At 44.0% G+C, this 21,465-nt stretch overlaps 1 protein-coding gene across 9 annotated transcripts in view; it reads right to left on the bottom strand.

Moving 5' to 3' along the window:
• Positions 1-12,312: 12,312 nt before the first annotated feature.
• Positions 12,313-21,465, bottom strand: part of st3gal3a (ST3 beta-galactoside alpha-2,3-sialyltransferase 3a) — a 99,731-nt gene continuing 90,578 nt past the window's right edge. For all 9 annotated transcript variants that reach the window (XM_061238426.1, XM_061238427.1, XM_061238425.1 and 6 more), the window contains 3 exons: positions 18,956-19,102; positions 17,208-17,354; positions 12,313-13,844 (listed from right to left, as the gene is read on the bottom strand). In XM_061238426.1, coding sequence (XP_061094410.1) covers positions 13,755-13,844; positions 17,208-17,354; positions 18,956-19,102 — 384 coding nt within the window. In that variant the 3' untranslated portion in view covers positions 12,313-13,754. The remainder of the gene's footprint in view (positions 13,845-17,207; positions 17,355-18,955; positions 19,103-21,465) is intronic.

Below are 21,465 nucleotides of genomic sequence, written 5' to 3'. Positions count from 1 at the left end.
CGGGGCCTCGGCGAACAAGTTGATTAAAATCCGCAAGGATACACTTCTACCTTTGCGTTTTGTCGAAATCAGAGCAAACTAACCCTAACCTACTTTTTCACCCTTGACTACGCAACATGTCTGGGTGGCCATGAGAGCCGGTCTGACAGCGCGCAGCCAACGACGTTAGCCAAAATGATGGAGCCCTGATAGGATAGCTGAGGACTGACAGGGAACACTATTGAATGATGAGGAATGTATGTCTTCTACGTCCTGGAATTTGCAATCGTACGCAAAACAGCGTCCATGTGTTCTCTAATTGACTGTCTGAGCATGAAAAACAAAGAAACACCTTTCTCCAATTACTTAAATTATGAAGCTTGTGGCAATACAGCACTCTTGATAAGTCGCTCTGGATAAGAGCCTCATCCAAATGTCTAATATAGAATATGAAATGCAGAAGCAATATACGCAAAACGTAATGCCGGGAGCAGAAACCCGGAATTCGTGTTTTTATATGGTCTAATAGCGCTGTGTGAGCCGAAAGCTTCCGACCATTCGTTTTGGCAGTTCATTGTGGACATTTTCCAAGGTCCACCAAGGTGACTTGAAAGCACATAAATTACGTCAGTTATAGTCTGCCCATATTCAATTGTTGTGGGGGCCTGTACTTAGTGACATGTGCACACCCAGGTGTAAACATGTTAACACAAGCAAACATTGTAACTATTCAGGTTATGGGTTGTGTCAGTAGAGCTTATTATGACTACAAAACACTCGGTGCAAGAGATTGATTTTATGCTACTACTTCCATGTCTTGCAGGAAATCAAGACACAGATCTTGAACAAATATGATATCCCATTCACTTTTTTCTGTGTATCACCCATACCAATAACACACATCACTTAACTCTCCCAGGTTTGATGTGACAGGCTCTACTTTGCTCACTGTTGCCCAGCGGTTGCCAGTTAGCAGTAAGAACAGGTAGTGCATGTACAGTATTTGCAGCTTGAAAATATTTGCTTTAATTTTGATAACTGTGCCCAGTGCAGCACTGCTGTCATGAGAAGATTGATGGTCAAAGAGACACGAGAGGTTACACACTCCTCTGTGCAGGTTCTCACACATTATAGATGGCCAAGAACTCACCACCCCCAGCAAGGGTGCAATGATGGTGCACACACAGCTACACTAGACTGGTGCTCTGAGGAGACATGTTCCCCACCTGCTCTATGAGATTCCACAGACTGCATCCCTTCTGTTTTCAGTTGATCTCCTTCTCCATTAACGGCCCTGTCCAACTCCAGTCTGACATAACCTTTACAATAATCATCCACATTTATTAATATCAGTGACCATGAATATGTTTATGTATCTTTACAATAAGTGCATCATTTATTCATTTGTTCATTTCTGGTCCTTGGCTGTAGCCTTCAACTAAAGCAATGGTATAACAAAACTCCTTAAGACATAGTTGGTTCATGGCTAAAATGTTGTTTTTACAGGAAATATTTTAATTCATAACAATGGTCCGATTACTGTAGGTCCATAAATTATGTTCAATCCAAAATCGTGTTTTGCATTTAAATCTTGGTGATGATCCAATGCAGTGTTGTGAGCTTCTTTGACAGACATCACACTCACAGGAGAACAAAGGGAACCTTGCTCTAAAATGGATACCATAAATATTTTTTACCATGGTTTCCAATAATTGAAATTAAACATTTAACAGTCAGTGCATTTTGTTTGGGAGAAAATCAAAGTTGAAACTCAAACATGAATCTACATCATATTTATAAACATTGGTTATGTCAGTTTAGATTAGGTTAAGTTGAAACTGTCCCACAATAACTAAGTTGATCATTTGCAGTACCTGACATTCCTCTGCTGTGGTGATCGCAAGACAGAGAAAAAGTTCATCCAACATGAATGGACCTAATCAATGGACCACTGTTGAATTATTGGAAGGAAACCAAGTGGCTCTACCAAGAAAGCTCAGATGAACTTGTTATTTAGAAACTCATTCCTTCAACCTCTCTGCAAGTGTCATAGATAACAAAAGGGAACTCCTCCGAAAGTTCTAGCTATCTTTCTTTCTAAAGACCTGCCACTTTGGGGTTAATCCCTTGCAGCTATTCTCGTGAAGTTTCTCCTGATGACAAAATACCGATGACCTTTTCACCTCAAAACCCCTGGGAGACATTAATAAGTATCTGTACAAAGAGGAATTCAGGAGGTGAACGCAAATGGTCACACTTAAAGGCATTAAACCCTCTAAACATCTTGACCTGTGTGCTGTGCGTCCACGCGCCCTGCCTGTCTGGCAAAGTGGCCATGGTTGGCAAGTGTCTGGGTGGTCAGCCCAGCACTGCCTCCATGTTGACCACAGCATGAATCCCCTGTGGAGAAAGGTGCTTCAGTAGAGGATTCCATCCAAGCCCTGCATTCCTTAACCAGGTCGCCAATGCCTCTACCACAAAGACCACTTCCCTCCCTCCCAGAACAGAAGCCCCTTCACAGAAACAAAAACTCCACCCACAAACAGGCAGCTCTATGCAGCTCTCTCTGGCTTGAGGTCCCCCTTCCATTGCAAACATCAGCCTCAAAAAAGCCTTTGTAAACAGAGGCCTACTCACCATATACTCAGCCAACAGCTGCCATTTTGTGAACATGTACTGACAGACATGCACCGCAGTCATTGAATGGCCACAGTCGAGTAAAGTCTTTCCAACAACAGCTAACTAACAAATATGGCAAATATAACAGGGACAGCTAAGAGGAGATGTAAATAGAATATGAATCTTATCTGACGGCGAGGATAAATCAATATTTAGCAAAGACAAGTCTTACATTAAATACTGCTAAATCAGAATGGCTTCAGTGAACCTAGATTAATTGCTTAGATTAGATTAAACTCATTAGATTAATGGATGTGTGTGAAGACCATAGACTGTCCAAAAGGACTCAAACTCCAAACCCCACCTCATCCCATTACATGTTGTACACACTCAGCAATGTGCCTCAAACAAGCTGTGGTGCAGAGCTAACGTTAGATATGAATGATCCAGGATTTAAAATTATATTTTGTGAACATGGACATTATTTTAGCGAAAGAGGTATGGTAGTACATCTTGTCAATTTTATTTTCCAAGGGGTCAGTTATTCAAATTAGTTAAAACAAGTCTACTAGTGAGCTAGGTACTGATTGTGCTGAGCGTAGCTGTGACAGGTTTGGGCGATAGCTAACACTATATCTGCTCGATTTGTTTGTGAATTGTTTGTAGGGGATTTTCTAGATTGCTGTAATGTTAACATATACAAATCTTGCTAGCTAGTGAGTTTGCTGGCTATGTCCTAACGATTCAATTAACTCAATGCATCCATTTCTTTTCCTTTATGTAAATTAATCTAACAGTTGGTGTACTAGAAAAGCTTATCTTGGTGGACCATGTTGGTTTATTACTGTTGTTACTACAATGATACCACAGCTTACCATTTTAGCTATCTGGTGTAGCAGCTAGCAATCAGAACTGTTGGTATTTCACAAAGCGGAATTACTGCATTGAATAAACCCATACAAATGTACTTCCATGTTTCAGGTTTGGGAGAGTTCAGAGTTTTATTCATTGCAGTTATCTAGCTAATTCAGTAATCTCACTTCATGGAATATCCCTTGAACGCTACTGTCAGCTGATTTTTATCAAGCCTATACAGTTTTAGATATAGTTGTCAACAAAATCGCTGCAGCAAGTCAATTATGTCAATTGAATACTATCTATTCTCAACCTGAGAGATGCAGGAGGATTGGCTAGTACAGTAAATGGAGCTCAGGAAAGTAATCACAGCTGAGTGTGAACTGCAGGAACTTGTACTCCACTAGAGCAAAGCAAAATTTGGAAAAATACAGAATTCTTACAGCACATGCAGAAAAAGTAGTGTCAGTATTTGAGTCCTGGCCAAAATCCAGTTTTTTGTGGGTGGGTCAGCCTTAAATTGTTAAGGTAGGTGCTACATATGAAAACAATTGGGGGCCAAATAACTGAAACAGACTGCTATGAAGAGGATATGGTGAAAGATTAAATGTGATTAAATGAATGAATTAAATAATAGATTAAAGGAATTGCATTTTGACACCTTAACACCTAAAAAAGATTACTCAGATGCGAAATGGAGGTCATGCAAGATTTTCCTGCTTGTGGCTCCTATTCCCCAGGCTCTGTCAGCCTGGCTGATGAACACATACTCACATACTTGCCTGGCATTGTGTGAAAGCGCATTTTACCTGCATATCTTAAGCTAAGCATGCAAGTTCAAGCATAAAAAAAACACATGCCTAAAGTACACACTATTCAGGGAACGCACGAATGCCATAAAGCCCTTACATCCATCATGGGCAAAATCCAGGCCTCTGAAACCATAAAAAATGGCACATGCCTCATTCCAAAACTGATTTTTTTGTGGGAGTTCAGAAAGGCGCTGGAAAATGTCCCTTGTCTTTGGTGAACACAGCAGGGACTTGGTAAGGAGGGCAGTGGGACTGTCAGCCCTGTCAGTTCTATGACAGGCAGAACCTGGGGGTGTCCAGTTACCCGCAAGTCACTCATTCACCTGAGACACAGCCAGCTGTGCCCACTGGGGCTGATCGGAATGAAGGCTGCACTCGGACGCTCCGGGACCAGTCCCTGTTCCAGTTTTTATTAGGTGCTTATTTGATGTGCATGCAGTAGAGCACCGACCAGGGAAATAAACCCCTGGAACCAGTGGGAATGTGTTGGAAAAGGCATAAGAACGAACATTTGAACAGAAATGGTTATCCTCAATGGATGTTTCCAATCAAAGCCGATAGAAATGAAATAATGAACAGGAAATACAGCATCTGCATTGTTCATGTAGACTTTCTGTATGCTCCTTTTGTTTCTGAAAATAGCACTTTACTCTTACAGGGTCTCTGTACAATATTTATGTTCAGTGTACTCGCAATCTATTTGTGACTACAACCCCATACATACATACTGGAACTTGCTCAAGTAAAATACCAGAAATTCACCACCATTTGCTTCTGTGTGGATGGAGAGCAAGGTGTGAATTCCACTGTTTCATTCAAGGAAATTAAGTTGAAAAAACTGTTACAGATTTATGACACCCAAAATACAATCTCATACAACGCTCATATTAGCCAAATGGGAATTTGCAAACAAAGATGTATTTCTAGTGCCCTATTTTCTATGATTTTCTACTGGGTGCTTATTGGTCAGTTTAAAGTAGGTTTCAAGTCAGTTGCAGCAGTCTACTCTACTCAACACCAACACAAACACCTACTGTAGTTGTTCTTAGTATGTGTAATAATAATAATAACAATAATCATTCGTTATTTAGCTGATGCTTTTAACCAGAGCAACGTACAGTTAAATACACTAAGCAGGAGACAATCCACATGAGGTTAAGCTGTGCAGATTTTATAGTGGCTTCACTGGGGCTTGACCCACCAACCTTCTGGGCCACAATAACGTACCTTAACCACTAGGCTACATGTCTGTTTTGTATGAGTGTTTGTGTAAAAGTGTGTGACCTAATTTTTATTTTATTTTTTATTTTCAATTAAACTTTTCTCTATTTTCAGTATAAAATGGGCAAAGAGACAACACAAATCATTTAAGCACATTTTAATTGATCCAATAATTTTAAGGAACATAGGAATGCTCGTTTAAATCTGAAGAGCACTCAAATGCAGTGACAGGACCTTATGTTGTGAGCTGTTTCATTCCCATATCCAGATGTGGACAGGGGGTGATTGGACTGGCTCATATCCTTCTCCGAGCCAGACATGAAACATGTTTTTACCTTCAGATGTGAAGGACAGTTTTAAGACCTGAAGTCTTCATAAGCCTCTCCAGTTTCCCTCAAACACGTCTCCCTTTTCCTCATGGACCCGATCCTTCTTGGCCCTCGATGGTCTCCCCAGTGCCCTTTTGTCCAAGATCTTGTTTTTATTCCCCTTTATGATTCAAAATCTGAAATTTACTGCTGTTCTCTGGCTAGTTATAAATGACCTGTCACCACTGTGTCTGAACACAGATAATCATATCAAAATCTTTTGACTCAAGAGGGACCTCCTTATAAGAGAATGTGCAATATGCCTCTGTACTTTAAGTCATGTACTGGAAAAGTGGGAAATTATGGATGTACTATGAATGCGATGCATTGTTTTGCATGAAATTATATTTTCATTTCATGTTTTAAATGTTTTTATGATTGTTCAATTTCATTCCCAATATCTATGGTGAAAAATAATTAAAATTGTATACATTTTAAAAAACGGTTTTAAAAGTTAAAAAAAGGTAATTACAAATTACAGCTTATCCTGAAGAACAGTGGTGGTGGAAATTATAAATGCCGTAGCCTAGCTACAGGTATGTGAATTTTACTACTGTGATACAGCACAGGGAACATTTAAAATAGCTGACCAATGAGCACTGAATTCCTGCAATGATAACTGCATAACTTGCATAATATGCAACAGTAAATCTGTTGAGAGGCCCTCTCTTATTTATTTTTTTAAATCAATAAAATACCTAACGGATCTAAGCTGTTAAGGTCAGAACACACACACTCATGGAGAACGAATGAACAGGTGTTTGCCTGTGTAAGCAGAGCAGAGACCACTCCATCTGTCTAATGTGTAATCACATCATCAGAAGAAAAAATATCTGAAGTTTAAAGGAACACCCCTGTGTGAGGACTTCTGGAGGGCTTTGTTGTTTTTAAACTGTATGAAAAGTCCCAGTCATAAATAGCTATCTGTGTGTAGAGAGGGGGGAGAGAGAGCAAGAGAGAGGGTGGGTGAGAGAGAGAGAGTGAGAGAGCTAGCTATTGGACTCAGCACATCTTAACTAAAGCAAATGGAGTGAGAAGAGGATGTTTTTCCATCTGTGTAAGTTTCCATGTTTTTCAGGTTTATGAGGGCTTTGGGTTTTTTGGGCCTGGTGAGCATCCAGTGGCTCCATGAGCAGAGCCTGTCAGTGGGAATAAAAGATGGCAGCCGTGAGGGTGTACAGAGGCACGTGCGCAGCTGCAGTCTCGCGCATTGCCGAACGGCGTGCGTTTTGCTCGCGCTGCCACGGGAGGAGCCCAAGTGTGACCCGTGATGCAACGCTTTGGGTCTGAGCCGATGGCTCGTGCATGCGGCGTGAAAGACTCCGGAGAAAGAGTTTCCCACAGGGCTGGCGAGAAGGAAGCTGAGCCAGGTGTGGTGCCAACCTGTGGCTGTTCCGAGCACGGCTTTAATGGTGGGACGTGATGTTCCCATGAGCTTTTAAAAGAGGCGGAGTGCCTTTTCAGAGAGTTGCCCAATACCCTGTAACCCGGCACAATACCCAATAACACAGCGCAGATGCTGAGCTCTGCCTTCGCTGGCTTGGGTTGTTCTTCTCTCATTTATAGCGGGAGAGTCCTCCTGCAAACCTTCTGAGGGCCCACTGCTGAAACCTGAGCTGCACTGCGGATCGCAGGCTTGGGCATACACCCCCCCCCCCCCCCCCTTCCCCTTTCATCCCTCCTGAAATAACGCCCCCTCCCCCCACCCCACAGGTAGCTCAGGAGCGCAAACTGTGAAATCCTTGGGTCCTCTTCACTTTTTAATAAAGATGGATGGCAGGGAACTGTAACCACAGGATCAATTTCAAAACAAGGACAGGATTTTTGGTGCAACTGAAACTGAGCAGGCGGCCCGGACCCTGCAAAACGCATGCAGGCCCTCTGCATCCTTCCCGATCTTCGACCACAGGGCTTCTTGTAAAAGGGGTCACTTATATAGAAAAGGCCACCTGTCCATGCATGCTAGCCTAGACCCAGCTCTAGCCCTAGCCTTCAAGCATGCCCAGGTCAAGGATCCTCTTTAAATAGGAGCCACCTGCCAATTGTGCCCATATCTCAACTGTCTCTGATCTCACACACTTTCTAAAACTGTTTGTTATTTATTGCAGGCAGTGCTGGTAGCCTACTGAACATTTCAGAACAAGGGCTGACAGCTTGAGGACAAGCCAGGTTTGTACAGAGGGACTGAGTGAGCAGTGAAATACAAGCTGCGGGCTGTAGAAAAGGCCTTCTCATACTGTCGACATTACTGACAGTTAATGCGAGAGGAAGTCAGGATAACAGAGAGGCTTTGAATCCATAATCCTAACAGCCGTTGGTGACCTCACAGATAACTGTCAGACTCTTTTCATGACCACACTCGAACACTCATCCAACTGTCCAGAAAACAACAAACATTACACCTTAGTTTTTTTATGTAAAGAAAACAGGACAGCTTGGCAAACGTTGATCACGCCCACATTAAAATTAATCATATAAAACTTATTGCAAACCCAACTCAACTGGGGGAGATTAATATTTTTAAATCCTTCAGCCAAGTCCAATGCATATTACATGTGGACAGGATAAAAGTATTAGATTGAAATTAACATGCCAACATTTTGGCATGGATAAGCTCGTAGGTTCTACCACAGCCTAGGCCTCAGATGGCCATAGAGCCAAAGCTAGGCTACAGGACTCGTCTGCTTTAGGACTTGTCTAAAGCGGTCTATAGTGCACAAATACACTAATGTCTGAATTTATTAGATGTGAGGAACTGAGTTGATCTTAACTGAAGGGAAGGAGCTACAGAGAACCACTTCTGAGACTCCCCCTGGTCATCAGCTCCAGACAACACATGTGATGTGACCAAATGTATACCCAGTTATACATAACAAATGCACACGCATGGACACACACACAGTGCTCTGCTCAAGTGCTACACAGACGTAGTAAAACTGTCAAAACACTCAGAAGAACAACCTCCAACAGCAAACTCAAACAGAGAAGGCCTGAATCTTAATAACGTCACTAACAATACAAGAACAGATCGCACTGAGCTGCTTCAATTAGCTATGTGTAAACTCCACACATTCCTGTGATTGAACTTGACAAGAATCTGTCAGATTCAATAAAAATAACTTATAGGAGTAAATATGACATAAATATTGCGATGGGAAATATGAGTTGAGGGGCAGGTTTCTTCAGGGATCCCTCAGCGCTCTCATGTTTCAGAGAAGACTCTGGAAGGTGGCTCAGGCTCCGTTGTTCAGCCCAAGCATTCCGTGTTTCTGCTGGCCGTTTGTCAGAAATGCGGCTCTCTGAAGTCAGCCAACGTAATGACCTCACACCACTCGTAAACTGGTTATTTGGCTTTACGTTACCTGCTTTACGCGAGCATTAATCTTTACTATCCAGCGCTTCCACACCCATCCACCAGTAATAAAAAAGGGACTGGCTTGCGGAAAAACTTCATCAAATATTTATTTTCCAGCGCCATTTAGTATTCTGCAGTAAAATTCCCATTGAAGACAACATGAATGTCTGAAGACAGATTCCAGAGACTCTTTCCGGAAGCCTGGGATCTACTTGTGTTATCACACTATCAGGAACTCCACAGGTGATGAATGGTAAATGGTTGGCATTTATATAGCGCCTTTATCCAAAGCGCTGTACAATTGATGCTTCTCATTCACCCATTCACACACCAACGGTGATTGGCTGCCATGGAAGGCGCCGACCAGCTCATCAGGAGCATTTAGGGGTTAGGTGTCTTGCTCAGGGACACTTCGACACAGCCCGGGCGGGGAATCGAACCGGCAACCCTCCGACTGCCAGACGACTGCTCTTTCTGCCTGAGCCATGTCGCCCCATGAACAGTGGGCTCCAGAATTGTTACAACCCCTGACTGGCAATGCTCAAAATGCAGCACCTTAATTCATAACCATAATTTAAATGACCAACTGAGACCAAATTTGGTGGTTTGGTGGATGCACCAAGTACTAACCCAACTATTATGAAACATTGATTTTTTTAAATTTGATTTTGGTTGGTTCCACTGAAACATTTCTAAAGTACAGTATTTTCCCACATATTTTCCTTTCTCAATAATTATAAACTATAATTATTGAGAAAGTATATTTTGTGCATAGCCCGTCAGGGGTGCTAATAATTCTGGAGCCCACTGTGACTAGCTCTTGACATCTGGACTTTGCAGCATAGCGCACGCCAGCGAGCTTGACGCCAGGCTGTATGTCCAGGGCCGGAATCTCACGGAAGCTTCTTCCAAAACTGACGCCTCCTTGGCGTCAGCGTGAGGGAAATCCGGGACTGCGTTGTCGCTACCAACTCTCTCCTCCATCGCTGTTCTGCCGAAGGCTCACGGGGGATGTAGGAGTTGAAGAAATACACTCGTACCAGACGACTAAACTTCAGCTGCTGCGAGACACACATACAGGGATTAAAGCAAGAAAATATTTCTTTGAGCCGGAAAAGTTGTCCAGGAGGAAATGTGCACAACGTACTGAATTAAGTATTATATGAATTCAACACTGCTCTATGCCTGAAATCAGGCATGGTGCCTGAGAACTTTAAGCCCTGTACATGCATATACACACACACCCACACACACACACTGGGGCCATCTATTGCAAGGCGTCCATTTTGCACAGGACCAGACGTGGAGGTCTCCCCCTCTCTGCCTCAAGCAACAGTCCCTTATGACAGACCCTCCCCTTTGACCCCAACATGCAATTGCAAAACTACTTTCTGATGTAAATGCGCCGTTCATATCATAAAAAAATTATAATTGTTGCCAAAACATTTCTACCCGAACCCAAAACGTTTTTTTTTCTATTGAAATGCTGATACATTGAACCCAGTTAAGTGAGGTGAAAACCAGAAGCCCTTCAGACCAAGCTCCATGGGAGCAGAATGTAATATGCGATTACTGGATGCTTTTCTGTTTTCTGTGCAGCACCGTGGCAGAAGCCGGCAGCGTGTTGAATGTGTGGTTGCACACCACCCCAGGGAGTCACCAAGGCCCATTCCCTAATGCAACTAATAAAATAACATTAATGCGTATAAGTGGGTATTGAACCTCCTACACACTCAAATTGTGATAACCGCTAAATCCAGCCTAGATTTTGTCAAAGGCTGAAGTAGGTGTTTACTGGATGGATGCCATCTCTGCTCGATGAGATAATAACACAAAAAAAGTAATGATCCTGTATATTAAACCAGCATGACCTGTGATTGATATATCACCAGTGCAAAGGCCCGTTCTGTCGGTTTCTAGCGAAACTTGTGCCACATTCACCACATGAATAAGCTCTCATTAAATCTGATGATCACTATCAGTTCAAGGATTTTCCAGTGATCCGTTACTAGCAGACAATGGCATTTTGCCCCATGAAATTAACTGGGAAATTTAAATAAACACATACACAAAGGTAAAACAAAATGAACACCAAACAAGACTGCTGATTAGTATTGTTTTTACCTTTTTAGAATTTGAAGAAGCCTTTCAAAGGCAGGGCAGAAGATTATTGATCCCTCTCCATGACCTTTCTATGCTTTTACAAGCTTACAAACATCCCGCCAACATCCCCCACACATCGGTGACTCCTTTTACACACAGATAAAACATTTACCCCAGAAATATTTACTTATAAACAATTTTGTTGCCTTTTTTCAAATGGTAAATATAAAAAGGGCCTTGTGGAGGTCACTTGGTGAATGACCACCAAATCAACTCAGAAACGATGATATTCAAAAAGTTGAGTAGCTTCAATAGTTAAAAATGGAATATTGAGGGAAGCCCTATTTGGCTAAATTTTCCTCATTCTCTCTTCTAAACCAGGGCCACGGCAATGTATTGTGTGGAGTGGCAGAGTAAACTACAGACAAGACGGAGCAAAAGGGGAGGGGGAGGGGTGACAATGAGTCACACTTTTGCAGGGACAGTGTCCCAAAGCAATCTTAAATTTAACTGCAGTAGGTTATTTTAATCTGCAATGTACAAATTACAAATGTTGTACAAATGTCCATTAACCTTCTTCAATAAAGAGTTCATGCTTGTTATCAGTAAAACTACAAATGCCTACTTAAATGTACAAGCTTTGGAGACATATGCTACGAAAACACTTGCATTACATGCATAAAGTTCCGTCATTTACATGGGAAATAGCCAGCTAACTAACTCTGGAAGGATTACACACTTTTAGTGCAATTCCATTTTTGAAACCACTCCATTTCAAATACATCCCATGACAGCCCCATCAGGTACTGAAATGCTAGTAAAATTTGGATAGCTTCTACACAGTTTTTGCAATGATTGAACAGAGCATGGAGTCTACCCTCGATTTACCATACAGTACAAACTAAGGAAAAGTGACAGAAGAACAGAAAACGCAGCATATTCCGGACAGATGTGAGAAAACAATCCAAAAAAATGGAGAAAACAACGCAATCTCACTTCAAAAGGAGCCAATGATGTTTATTAACAATGACTGAAAGGCCATACTGTACATCTGTTCGTCAAAAAAATGAAAATGCAAAATAAAGCTGGTGTAATTTATTTATAAATTAACTTTATTTATACAGTGTGGGTTGACTGGGCGCGTGTGCTGATTCACAGTTTACGCCCTGTTAACCCCTGCCTGCCTTGACTGAGACAGTGCTATCCACTGCACCACTATGCTCACAACCTTCCCTGTTCAACATAATTTCAATGAAATATTGCTTTTCTCAGAGCATTCATAAATCAGCCAGACATTGGCTATGGATCAAATACAAGTCACACTCTCTCGGCAGAACGGCAGATCCCGGCTGGAGATTGAGAGGGTGGGGACTCTCAGCTGTGGGTGTGATCAGTGTAGTTGTGGGATGTTCCACGAAGACTGCCTCTGGTTCTCAACGAGAAGGCGATAGAGGCTCTTCAGACGTGTAGCTTTTACCACATACAAGAGTGGCACCCGTATCTACAGTGGCTAAGCGTCTCCATGAAACTTATATGAAACCAGACAAAACCGTTCCCACTAGGTGGAGGCACAGTTCATCTTCACCTGTTAAGGCCCCTTACAAGTAGAGAGTTCAGAGACTTAGCTAAGTTATTTTACAAAACCAACAAACTTATTTTTTTGTTTTGTTTTTGACATTTTGGAAGAAGTTCAGCCATTGGCTAAACAAGTCTGGAGAATGACCCAGATGAGCTGTTCGGAAGCACGTAGAGGAAGCCATCCTAAACGCCTTTAAGGATGCTAAAACTTAAGGCAAGGAGGGCTCGGAAAAACACGCATATGAAAATAAATCAGTTTCTACCCGTTTTTATGGACTGCAATGTACACAACTATCTCAAACCCAGAAACTAGCCAAAGAAAAAGAAGATTAAAATTAAAAAATTTAAAAAATCACATTGCACCTGACCCTTCTTCCCAGATAGGAGCAGAATATGTACACCTGTAGCCTGGACGGAGACACTCCTACATAGCAGTACAGGGGGGATGCAGACCGTTAAGTGCACTCTAAATCTCCGATGTTTACATTGTAAATACATTCAAGCACCTCCCCTGGAGGCACATTTGGCACAAACAGTCGTTTTCATTTTCTCTCCGCCTAAATGACACACGTAAGATTACTTGTATCCTCCATCGACGCCGCCCACACGTTGCCTGTAGAAATTGAAACGCTAAAAGATAAAGGGTGAAGTCTACGCCCTCAAGCCTTTGCCAGGGGGGTCCTTTGGATGAAGAGAATCTTGCCAAGGGGCTGCCCTTCCGTCCCCTTCCAGAACTTTGGTTGAGGGAGAGGCTCCGGAGAGCCGAAAAGGGCAGCTCGGGAGCTCTCTCTGCGGCTTGTTCTCCCAGCTCTCTTGCCGTTATGCAGTTCGCTGGAAGTGAGATCCCCAGACCCCTGGAGGGGCTCAGATTCCGTTCGTCAGGTCTGTTATGACCCCGGCCTTCACCAGCTTGCGGAGAAACTCCTTCTCTTTCGAAATGTTGTGTGTCCACGACTGCAGGGGAAACACAGGAAAACAAGTCCGTGTCATAAAAATACACGCATGCTGAGAAACTGTCAGATTTCATTTGGCGTATTTAAACATACAGTAAACCACAAGTATTTCTGTCATTTGAACAATGGAAATTATAACCATGGACTGATAGAAACAGCAAGAGAGACGTTAATTCCTGGGTAGGTTTCCCAGCGTAAACAGGCTGTAAAATTTGAGAGGAGACAACGATGCCATGCTACTCTCTGATGCACTGAGCATTTAGGGAAAACAACATAATTTTACACAGAATGAAAAATTAAAAGAATATTTCCTGACTTTAATTGCACATTAAGTAGTCATGTGAGGTTCTGCAAACCTCTATAAAACTGTATTTGGCCTAGTGACATATAGAGACACAAACAACACTATTTTGGAAACTTTTGTCCGTTAATAACAGATTGCTTTGCTTATACTCTAACAGAGCAAATGCCAACACCTGAAAGTAAAATGGACACATTTTGCAGTTTGCTGAGAGCCCATAAATCACCAAATTGGAATATCTATCACTGTTCTCACATAATTTCATACGGCGACAGGAAGCTTTCGATGAAGAATTAAGAGCAGCCTGTTTTCCCCTCAGCCTTAGTGCTCTGTACAGGAGCAAAGCCAGCTTTCGTCAGTAATGCGAAGCTTTGGGTGGAGCCTGAGGGAGTCTGGAGAGGGGCTGAGTACAGGAGAACCTGAGTCCAGTGAGACACCCCTGCCTGGGATAGACCTGTTCTGCCTCGCTGGCCGGCTCCAGGGAAACCCAGCGTAACCTGCCAGTAGCAGGCCAACCACGCATAGCGTTGTGTCAGACTTGGCATGGGAGCTAGCGAATGCTGCCGATAGCAGGCACAGCAGTGCGGCGAGGCCCCTGAGCCTGTAGGCTAGTATTTAAAGCGGGCGGGATTCCCGAGGAAAGCTGCTACCTGCAGTGCGCCTGCAGCAACAGCTACCTCAGTTCACACGGGGCGGGGAACTACCAAATGTTTTCCACCGCAATTCCTCGTCGGTTCTGAGTTCCCAGCTGGATACATCCTCCGATGTACCACAGAGCTACATTTCACGTGGCCGCTGCGTCTGTCCATCCGTCTGCTGCTCACGGAAGTGCTCAGGTGGCCCCAAGGCGGGAATGAGTAGTCTTCTCAGATTCTGTGCACACCTCAACACTTACACACGGTGCAGCAAAGGAATGCTAAAAGTCTTGTCATTTACCACTCCGGCTAATAGGACATTTGTTCGGTCTTGCCTCGTTGTCTCATTAATATACACTGTACTTCCTCTGAAGTGCTTCATATAGAGTACATGCATGCGGGTGCCCTGGTTGAGCCCAGAATAAATGTTAATACACAGACCACTGCATCACCAATGACACTGATGCTGTACAGTATGCACTAATTGACACTGAGACGGTTATTTATCAGACTCCAAAGGTTTACTAAAATATGAAATGCTTTGGCAAACACGTACAATCCATAGTGTCCATTCCCTTCCATAATTGAACATCATATTGACTGATTGGGTGTTCTTCTGGGATCGTTTGTGACTTCCTGCATGAGTCAGTCATATGTTTAACTTTTTTCTCATCTCTTCTGGAATTTTCTTTGATCATGGCAAACCAAACCTATGAATTTGGCTGAATTAAAGCAGCTGAATTAAATTATAGGAGTGTTTCATTGTAGTCATTGCTACAATCAAAGGTGGTGCAACCAGTTATTTTCTTTTATACATTTTTAGAGATTAAGGAGGCAATTACTTTTTCACAGAGGTGATATGGATAACGTTTTGTGCTTACTCAGGTTCCCATATCTCATAATTCATTTTCTTTAAAGATCCGGAACCACTCAGTGTGACAAATATGCAATAATAGAAGAAATCAAAAAGGTGGGCAAATACTTCTTCACGGCACTATAATTCGAAACATAACCCAGCAAGGGAGCATGGATACAGTTCATTCCTATTAGATAGCAATCCACTCTGCTCAGCATGACAATGCAGAGCCTTCGACTAAGGCAGATTCACGCCTGCGTGCTGAAGCAGCGGTCGATGCTCTTCTCTCAGGTTCTGTGTTGCTGTGTCTACGCGGTGCTACTCTGCATTCCTCTTCTCGGGAGACTTTCTAGGCAGGGCTGCACTCTGCTCTGAAGAGGCCTATTAATTAAAAGGGAAAGGTCTCCATAAACTGGCCCTTCACAATGTAAACCGAAGAAGGGAACTAAACAGTACGATGTCAGCTGGCGGCAAAGGAGCAACAGAAAATACTCCTGACGTGGAATTCGGTTGTCCAAACACTGGACAGTACTCGGCAGCTCTGAACAGCGCGTGGGCGGATGTTCCAGTAAGGATCTGCATAATGGCGGACACCTGCAGCAGAGTCGTGTGATGAAGCCAACTGAGCCAATGACTCATTCTTCAGCCACAGGGATTCCATGCGATAGGTGGTGTCTCTCAGGACGGCCTAGCCTCTCTGCATGCTCGAAATATTAAGACCTTAAGACAAATGTACGGAAAAAATTAGCGCTCCTGGTGAAACCTGAGGGAAAGATAAGTCTATAGTAGCATTTAGAATCATTCCCAGGTTTCCAGGAGTCACTTTATACCACGGCTTTAAAGAAATCTTTCACAAGCGGCTCACCTGAAATGCAGGAATACACTTTCAAACAATCCCGAGTGGGATTTGTTATTTATGCGTCCCGTTTCTTCCCATTGTTAGTGCCGCTGCTTTAAAGAGCCTTAAAGCCCTGAACAAATCCCTTTGATGCTGCGAGTGGGCTTTCTCACAGAAAGACCGTCTCCGCCTAAGATGGACTGAACCCGGTGCAGTGTAATTATCGCGACTCTTGAAAAAACAGCGACTAAATCAACTCAATAACCCAGCTGAAGTAGCTAGGGCCCTCCACAGCAAACCTCCATGAGGTAATCCAAACCAAACTATTCCTTTTGCCCATCCTTCAGTGATGGGATTAGGCAGTGTGGGCACCATACCTTGTCAGAATCCATTAAGGAGTCTTAAGAAAGCAGAGCCGTGACAGCTCCTCGCTCGGCAACGATTGGCTGCCACACGCCCATGGTGGAGCAAATTAGTCCTTGTTGGGCGACAAAACATTGGGGCAGGGAGTCAAAGTTTGGCAGCTGGGGCATGCTTTAATTAAGCAATCCAGCAATTTCATGGTTCGGCTGGTCAACGCAAACAGCAACAGTTGAAGGGAAGCTTGGACAAAGGTCAGGGTGAGGTTGGATAAAGATGGCAATTATGGGACACACATCAGAATTTTGTAACACAGCTCCTTTCATTTGAAAGTTAACAAATGGGCCATAGGGGAGAGGGTATGTGGGCATTACCTCTTTAATGGCAGACATCTTCACCTTCTCGTAGTAGTGCAGTGGGGCGTGAGGCGTGCTCATGTCATAGCCGAATCCAGCCACAGCTACCTCATCACAATTATGGAGGGCCATTGTTATGGCAACGGCCCCCAGTGTTGGAATATTCTGTGAAAACAAAAGGCAGAAGTTATCTTGCGGGACGCACAGTCTCTGGCTGTATTTTATACAAGGAAAAAGACAGTTGCTCAACTACTGGGTTCATATGAGCGGTTTCAGATGGTTCAGATTCATGACACAGCCTAAATTGAAGTAATAGATATAACAGACCGTGTAGTTTTAAGGACAAAGACAGAAAATATGAATACCTTTTAATGCGAAGTGAAAATCCATTTTCTGTCCATTTGGAATAGCTAATTGAAATCGTAGACTGTCTACTTGTCTCAGACATTAGTCTAATCACCGCTACATCTTCCATGGACACAGGGTATGCATACACATCAACTGCCAATAACACAGTCGTAGTCATATGCCAATAATACAGTCCTAGTCATACGCCATTAATACGGTCCCAATCATCTGCCATCAACACAGATAACGAGGCCTGCGCCGCACCCTTGGCTGGGGACTAAAAACCCTCCCGCCTTCCCCTCCGTAGGCCTCTCTGCAGGAATGCAAGCCGCGAAGCCGTCTGCGATGGCGTGACCACCGGTAGTTTCGACCCGCGAGAAAGGCAGCCTGCTGTTTGTCCATGTTCTCTTTGTTCTGGGGTTAAGTTCTTCTCCCGTCCTGTGATTACAATTGCTTAAATAACCCCCCCTCCCCACACCCCCCCCCCAGTTTGGGGGCATTTTCTTCTTCCGTGTCTCCTCAAAAGAGGATGTAATTCTAATCATTAGACCACTTGGCTTTGGGGCCCCCGGGCTGCCTGGAGCAGGTCAATGGAGCCCCTAATCACCAGTGGGAGAGAGTCTGAGCGCCAGGCTCTGTCAGGTTCAGTATTAAGCCATCAAAGGGTAGGACGTGTCAAGGCGTCTGCCCTGATCAATCCCTTATGAGGCCGTTTCCCGGCTGCACTGGCCCGGGGGTGCGGCCCGGTGAGGGGGCGCCGGTGCCCGACTCCACGTGTTCCGCACATGCTCAGGGTTCAAGCCCAGGGTGGCCTGGTCTTCCGTCTCCAAGCACCAGACAGTGGAAACTTCTTCAACCTTAACAGTGCTTAATGGGAAACAAATCTAGGTCCTGCAGCACTAATTAACTAGGAAGAGAGAAAGATGCGCACACACTTTTTTGGTTCATCATCTCCCTTTACCTTTTCATAAAGTTCTCAGCCGCTACCAAATTTATGATTCAAGGCCACACGGCCCAGGCTGTTTGTTTTTCGTGGTTCTAGGACCCTGGTTCTCGGCGCTGATTGAGCTTGTTTGGGCTGAAGCATGTCGCAAACGCTCTCTCGATTATGACCGGCCCCCTCCCCAGCTGCTCCGTAGCTGCTCCCGGAGGCTCCGCGTGGTGAATCATCCTCTTTCGTGCGTACAAGCAGGAACCGAGGCAACATTGACCCAGGAGCTACTTCGAGCAACACGCGGCAAATACGTGACTCAGCTCACGGGTGACTAGTTCTGAATCCAGAGTGCCAGCAGGTTAGCATTAACCTGCTGGGTTAGAGTCTCCTGCTGTGTGACGGAGGTCCCCGTTAGGTGTGGTCTTTCAGTTTGGTTCGGGACTGCTGGGGATGTGTGAAATGTAAGCGGGCAGCCGTCGCTCACCCCTTTGCCCATGAGGCCGTTGTTGTGCGGTAGGCCGATGAAGCGGAAAGCAGCCTCCTGGATGAAGTAGGGGTTCAGGATGCGCATCTCCGAGGGCTCCCTGGGGACCTGATGGGCCACTGACTTCCAGAAACCGTCAACCCCCCTCTGAGAGACAGAGAGAGAGAGCGAGAGAGATAGAGCAAAGGAGAGCAAGAGATAAGAAAGAAAAGGGGTGGTGAGAGAAAGAGTGAGATGGGGGGGAAGAGTAAGGGTAAGGGAGAAAGATGGAGAGAGAAGAGATAAAATTAGGACTCAAGCCATAAGGCACAACGAGCAATGTAAATAAAACACATCTCCAGAGCTGACATTCGATATTAATTGAGGGATTAGTCCTCTCATTTATTTTCAACCTGGAACAGTACTCCTCAAAGTGAAAAAGTGCGGTAGCCTCCTCCAGCCAGGTGACCTGGTCCAGGTCAGACGGGAAGACCGCGACACATGAGATGTACGTGACCTCCGTGGGTGTTCTGGAGCCTTAGCAGCCCCGGGTCCTGGCGTATCAATTACTGGGGAAACCGGCCGTGAGCGCAGCCAAGCAATTATTCAATCTGTCCTGCATTGTGATTAGCCATTATACACTACGGGGCTGGCCGAGTGACAACAGCCTTGATGGCAAACAGCCGGCTGGGTCATTGGATTTAATAGAAATCACCTGTACAAATAAGTCTATCTCGCCTTTGATATTCCAAATAAAGGGAGCAGTCACCGAACATGGCAAAGTGCTTTGAACTGGCTTGGCCCTGGGCCAGTGGCAAGCCTGGGCATGGGCCACCTTTTCTGTCAACAGGGTTTGTAGTGGAGGATCTGTTTGGTCGCAAAGCAGAACACAGGCGAACGCAAAATAAGGAGGGGTAGACGGCTAGGCTGACATCTAGGGCCTTCTTTTCCTGGTCCGAGAACAGATCTTATAGAAGTACACATGGCTGAAAGATGAGTCAACAAAACTAAAAAAAAAAACAACTGTGTATGACCTGTTTACTCAAACAGTTATAAAAATAGCGAAATAAAACTTTGCTGTCCATCATTTATGTAAAGTGGGGTTTTTCCAAACAAATTTTGTGTAATGGCCTAAATCCCAAAACAAAACTATTAGCCCTTACGACGAGGTCACAGGCGAGCAGTCTTTCAAGGAAAATTCTAATTGGCTGCGATTCAGATGCTTACCATCTCGGATGAGAGGGCCAATCCAGCCCCGGTACACAAAGTTCAACAAGATCACTCAATAGTAAACATGAGAAAGCAGAGAGTCCAGGGGGATGGGGGAGGGGCAGGGCTGGGGTGTGCAGACCAGAGAGCCAGATCAGATAGAGGGGAGGGACATCATGTTCTCCTGATCCAAAACCATCCACATAAGAGGAGATGTTACGTATATCTCCTCTCGGATTAAGCAGTTTAATGAAAGCTGCAGAGAGGGGCTTCTAAAGACGTAAACGTCATTCCATTCTCAAAGCACAGCTCCAGACAAGGTATTCAAAATAAATCTTTTGATGCTACAAGGCTAACAAACTTTCCTTTCTATCAGGGTTTATAAACAGTTCAGGGCTGACTATTCAGTGGCTGACGCGACACTGCCTTTTTCATAATGAAAGTACGACGGAGTTGTGAGGGGCAGGAGCAATAAAAGACAAGCCCAGAGGAAACAGCCTTCATCTCCTCACAGACCTGACAGTCTGAGATGGCGCTCGGCAGAGGGATGGCAGAGGGAAACAGATTCATTTATTTGAAATGGCTTTCCTGGCAGTGTATAAACAGAGCGCTCCCTTTCTTTGGGAAGGAGCAGGACTGTTTACCGTGACGTGGGGGGCCTCACCTCCTCGCAGTGTTATACTACATGTAAAGCCTTTAATGGCTAAACCGCTACGGGTTACAGTACACAATGGAGGTGACAGAAAAGTGGATTGATCTGTTCGTCATTTTTGCTCCAGATCGGTCTTCTGTTAATGGTATTGGCTAATTCTGTCTCGGTCCACGTGGAGCACAGCATAATCAAATATTAGCACATTAAAAGTGCAGTTCACCTAAAAGGGGAACTGGGGTACTCTTTGAGAAAGACAAGGGCTGTTGCACAAGAACTAATGCATGCCTTTATTTGAGACACCTATAAGTGAATATAAGAAGTAGGTCCCTCTCTCCCATTAATTTCCTTTACACATGACTCAAAAACACTTGCATTCAAGCAAGAGTGATTAATGGTGTTGAGATAGAGAATGCCAACATCATATAAAACCAAAAAGACAGGTTTTCAGGAAACAGGAAAAACCTTATTATCACATTAGATTACACATGGTGCTTTGATTAAACTTCATGGGCCACAGAACCATTAAACAGTTACATTACTGAACCGGTGATGTGTGCTTTCCAGTTGTGATATGCAACTAAGAATTGGCCAAAATGAAGATGGGCCTGATTGTTCCTGTGTTGTAAATGTAGAAAAGTGTTACATTGAACCAAAGATTCACGAGAAGTGG

Source organism: Conger conger, chromosome 4, assembly GCF_963514075.1.
Source record: "Conger conger chromosome 4, fConCon1.1, whole genome shotgun sequence".
NCBI classification, from domain to species: Eukaryota; Metazoa; Chordata; class Actinopteri; order Anguilliformes; family Congridae; genus Conger; species Conger conger.
The sequence above is the reverse complement of the archived record's forward strand: the minus strand, read 5'-3'. Positions and strand labels throughout refer to the sequence as shown.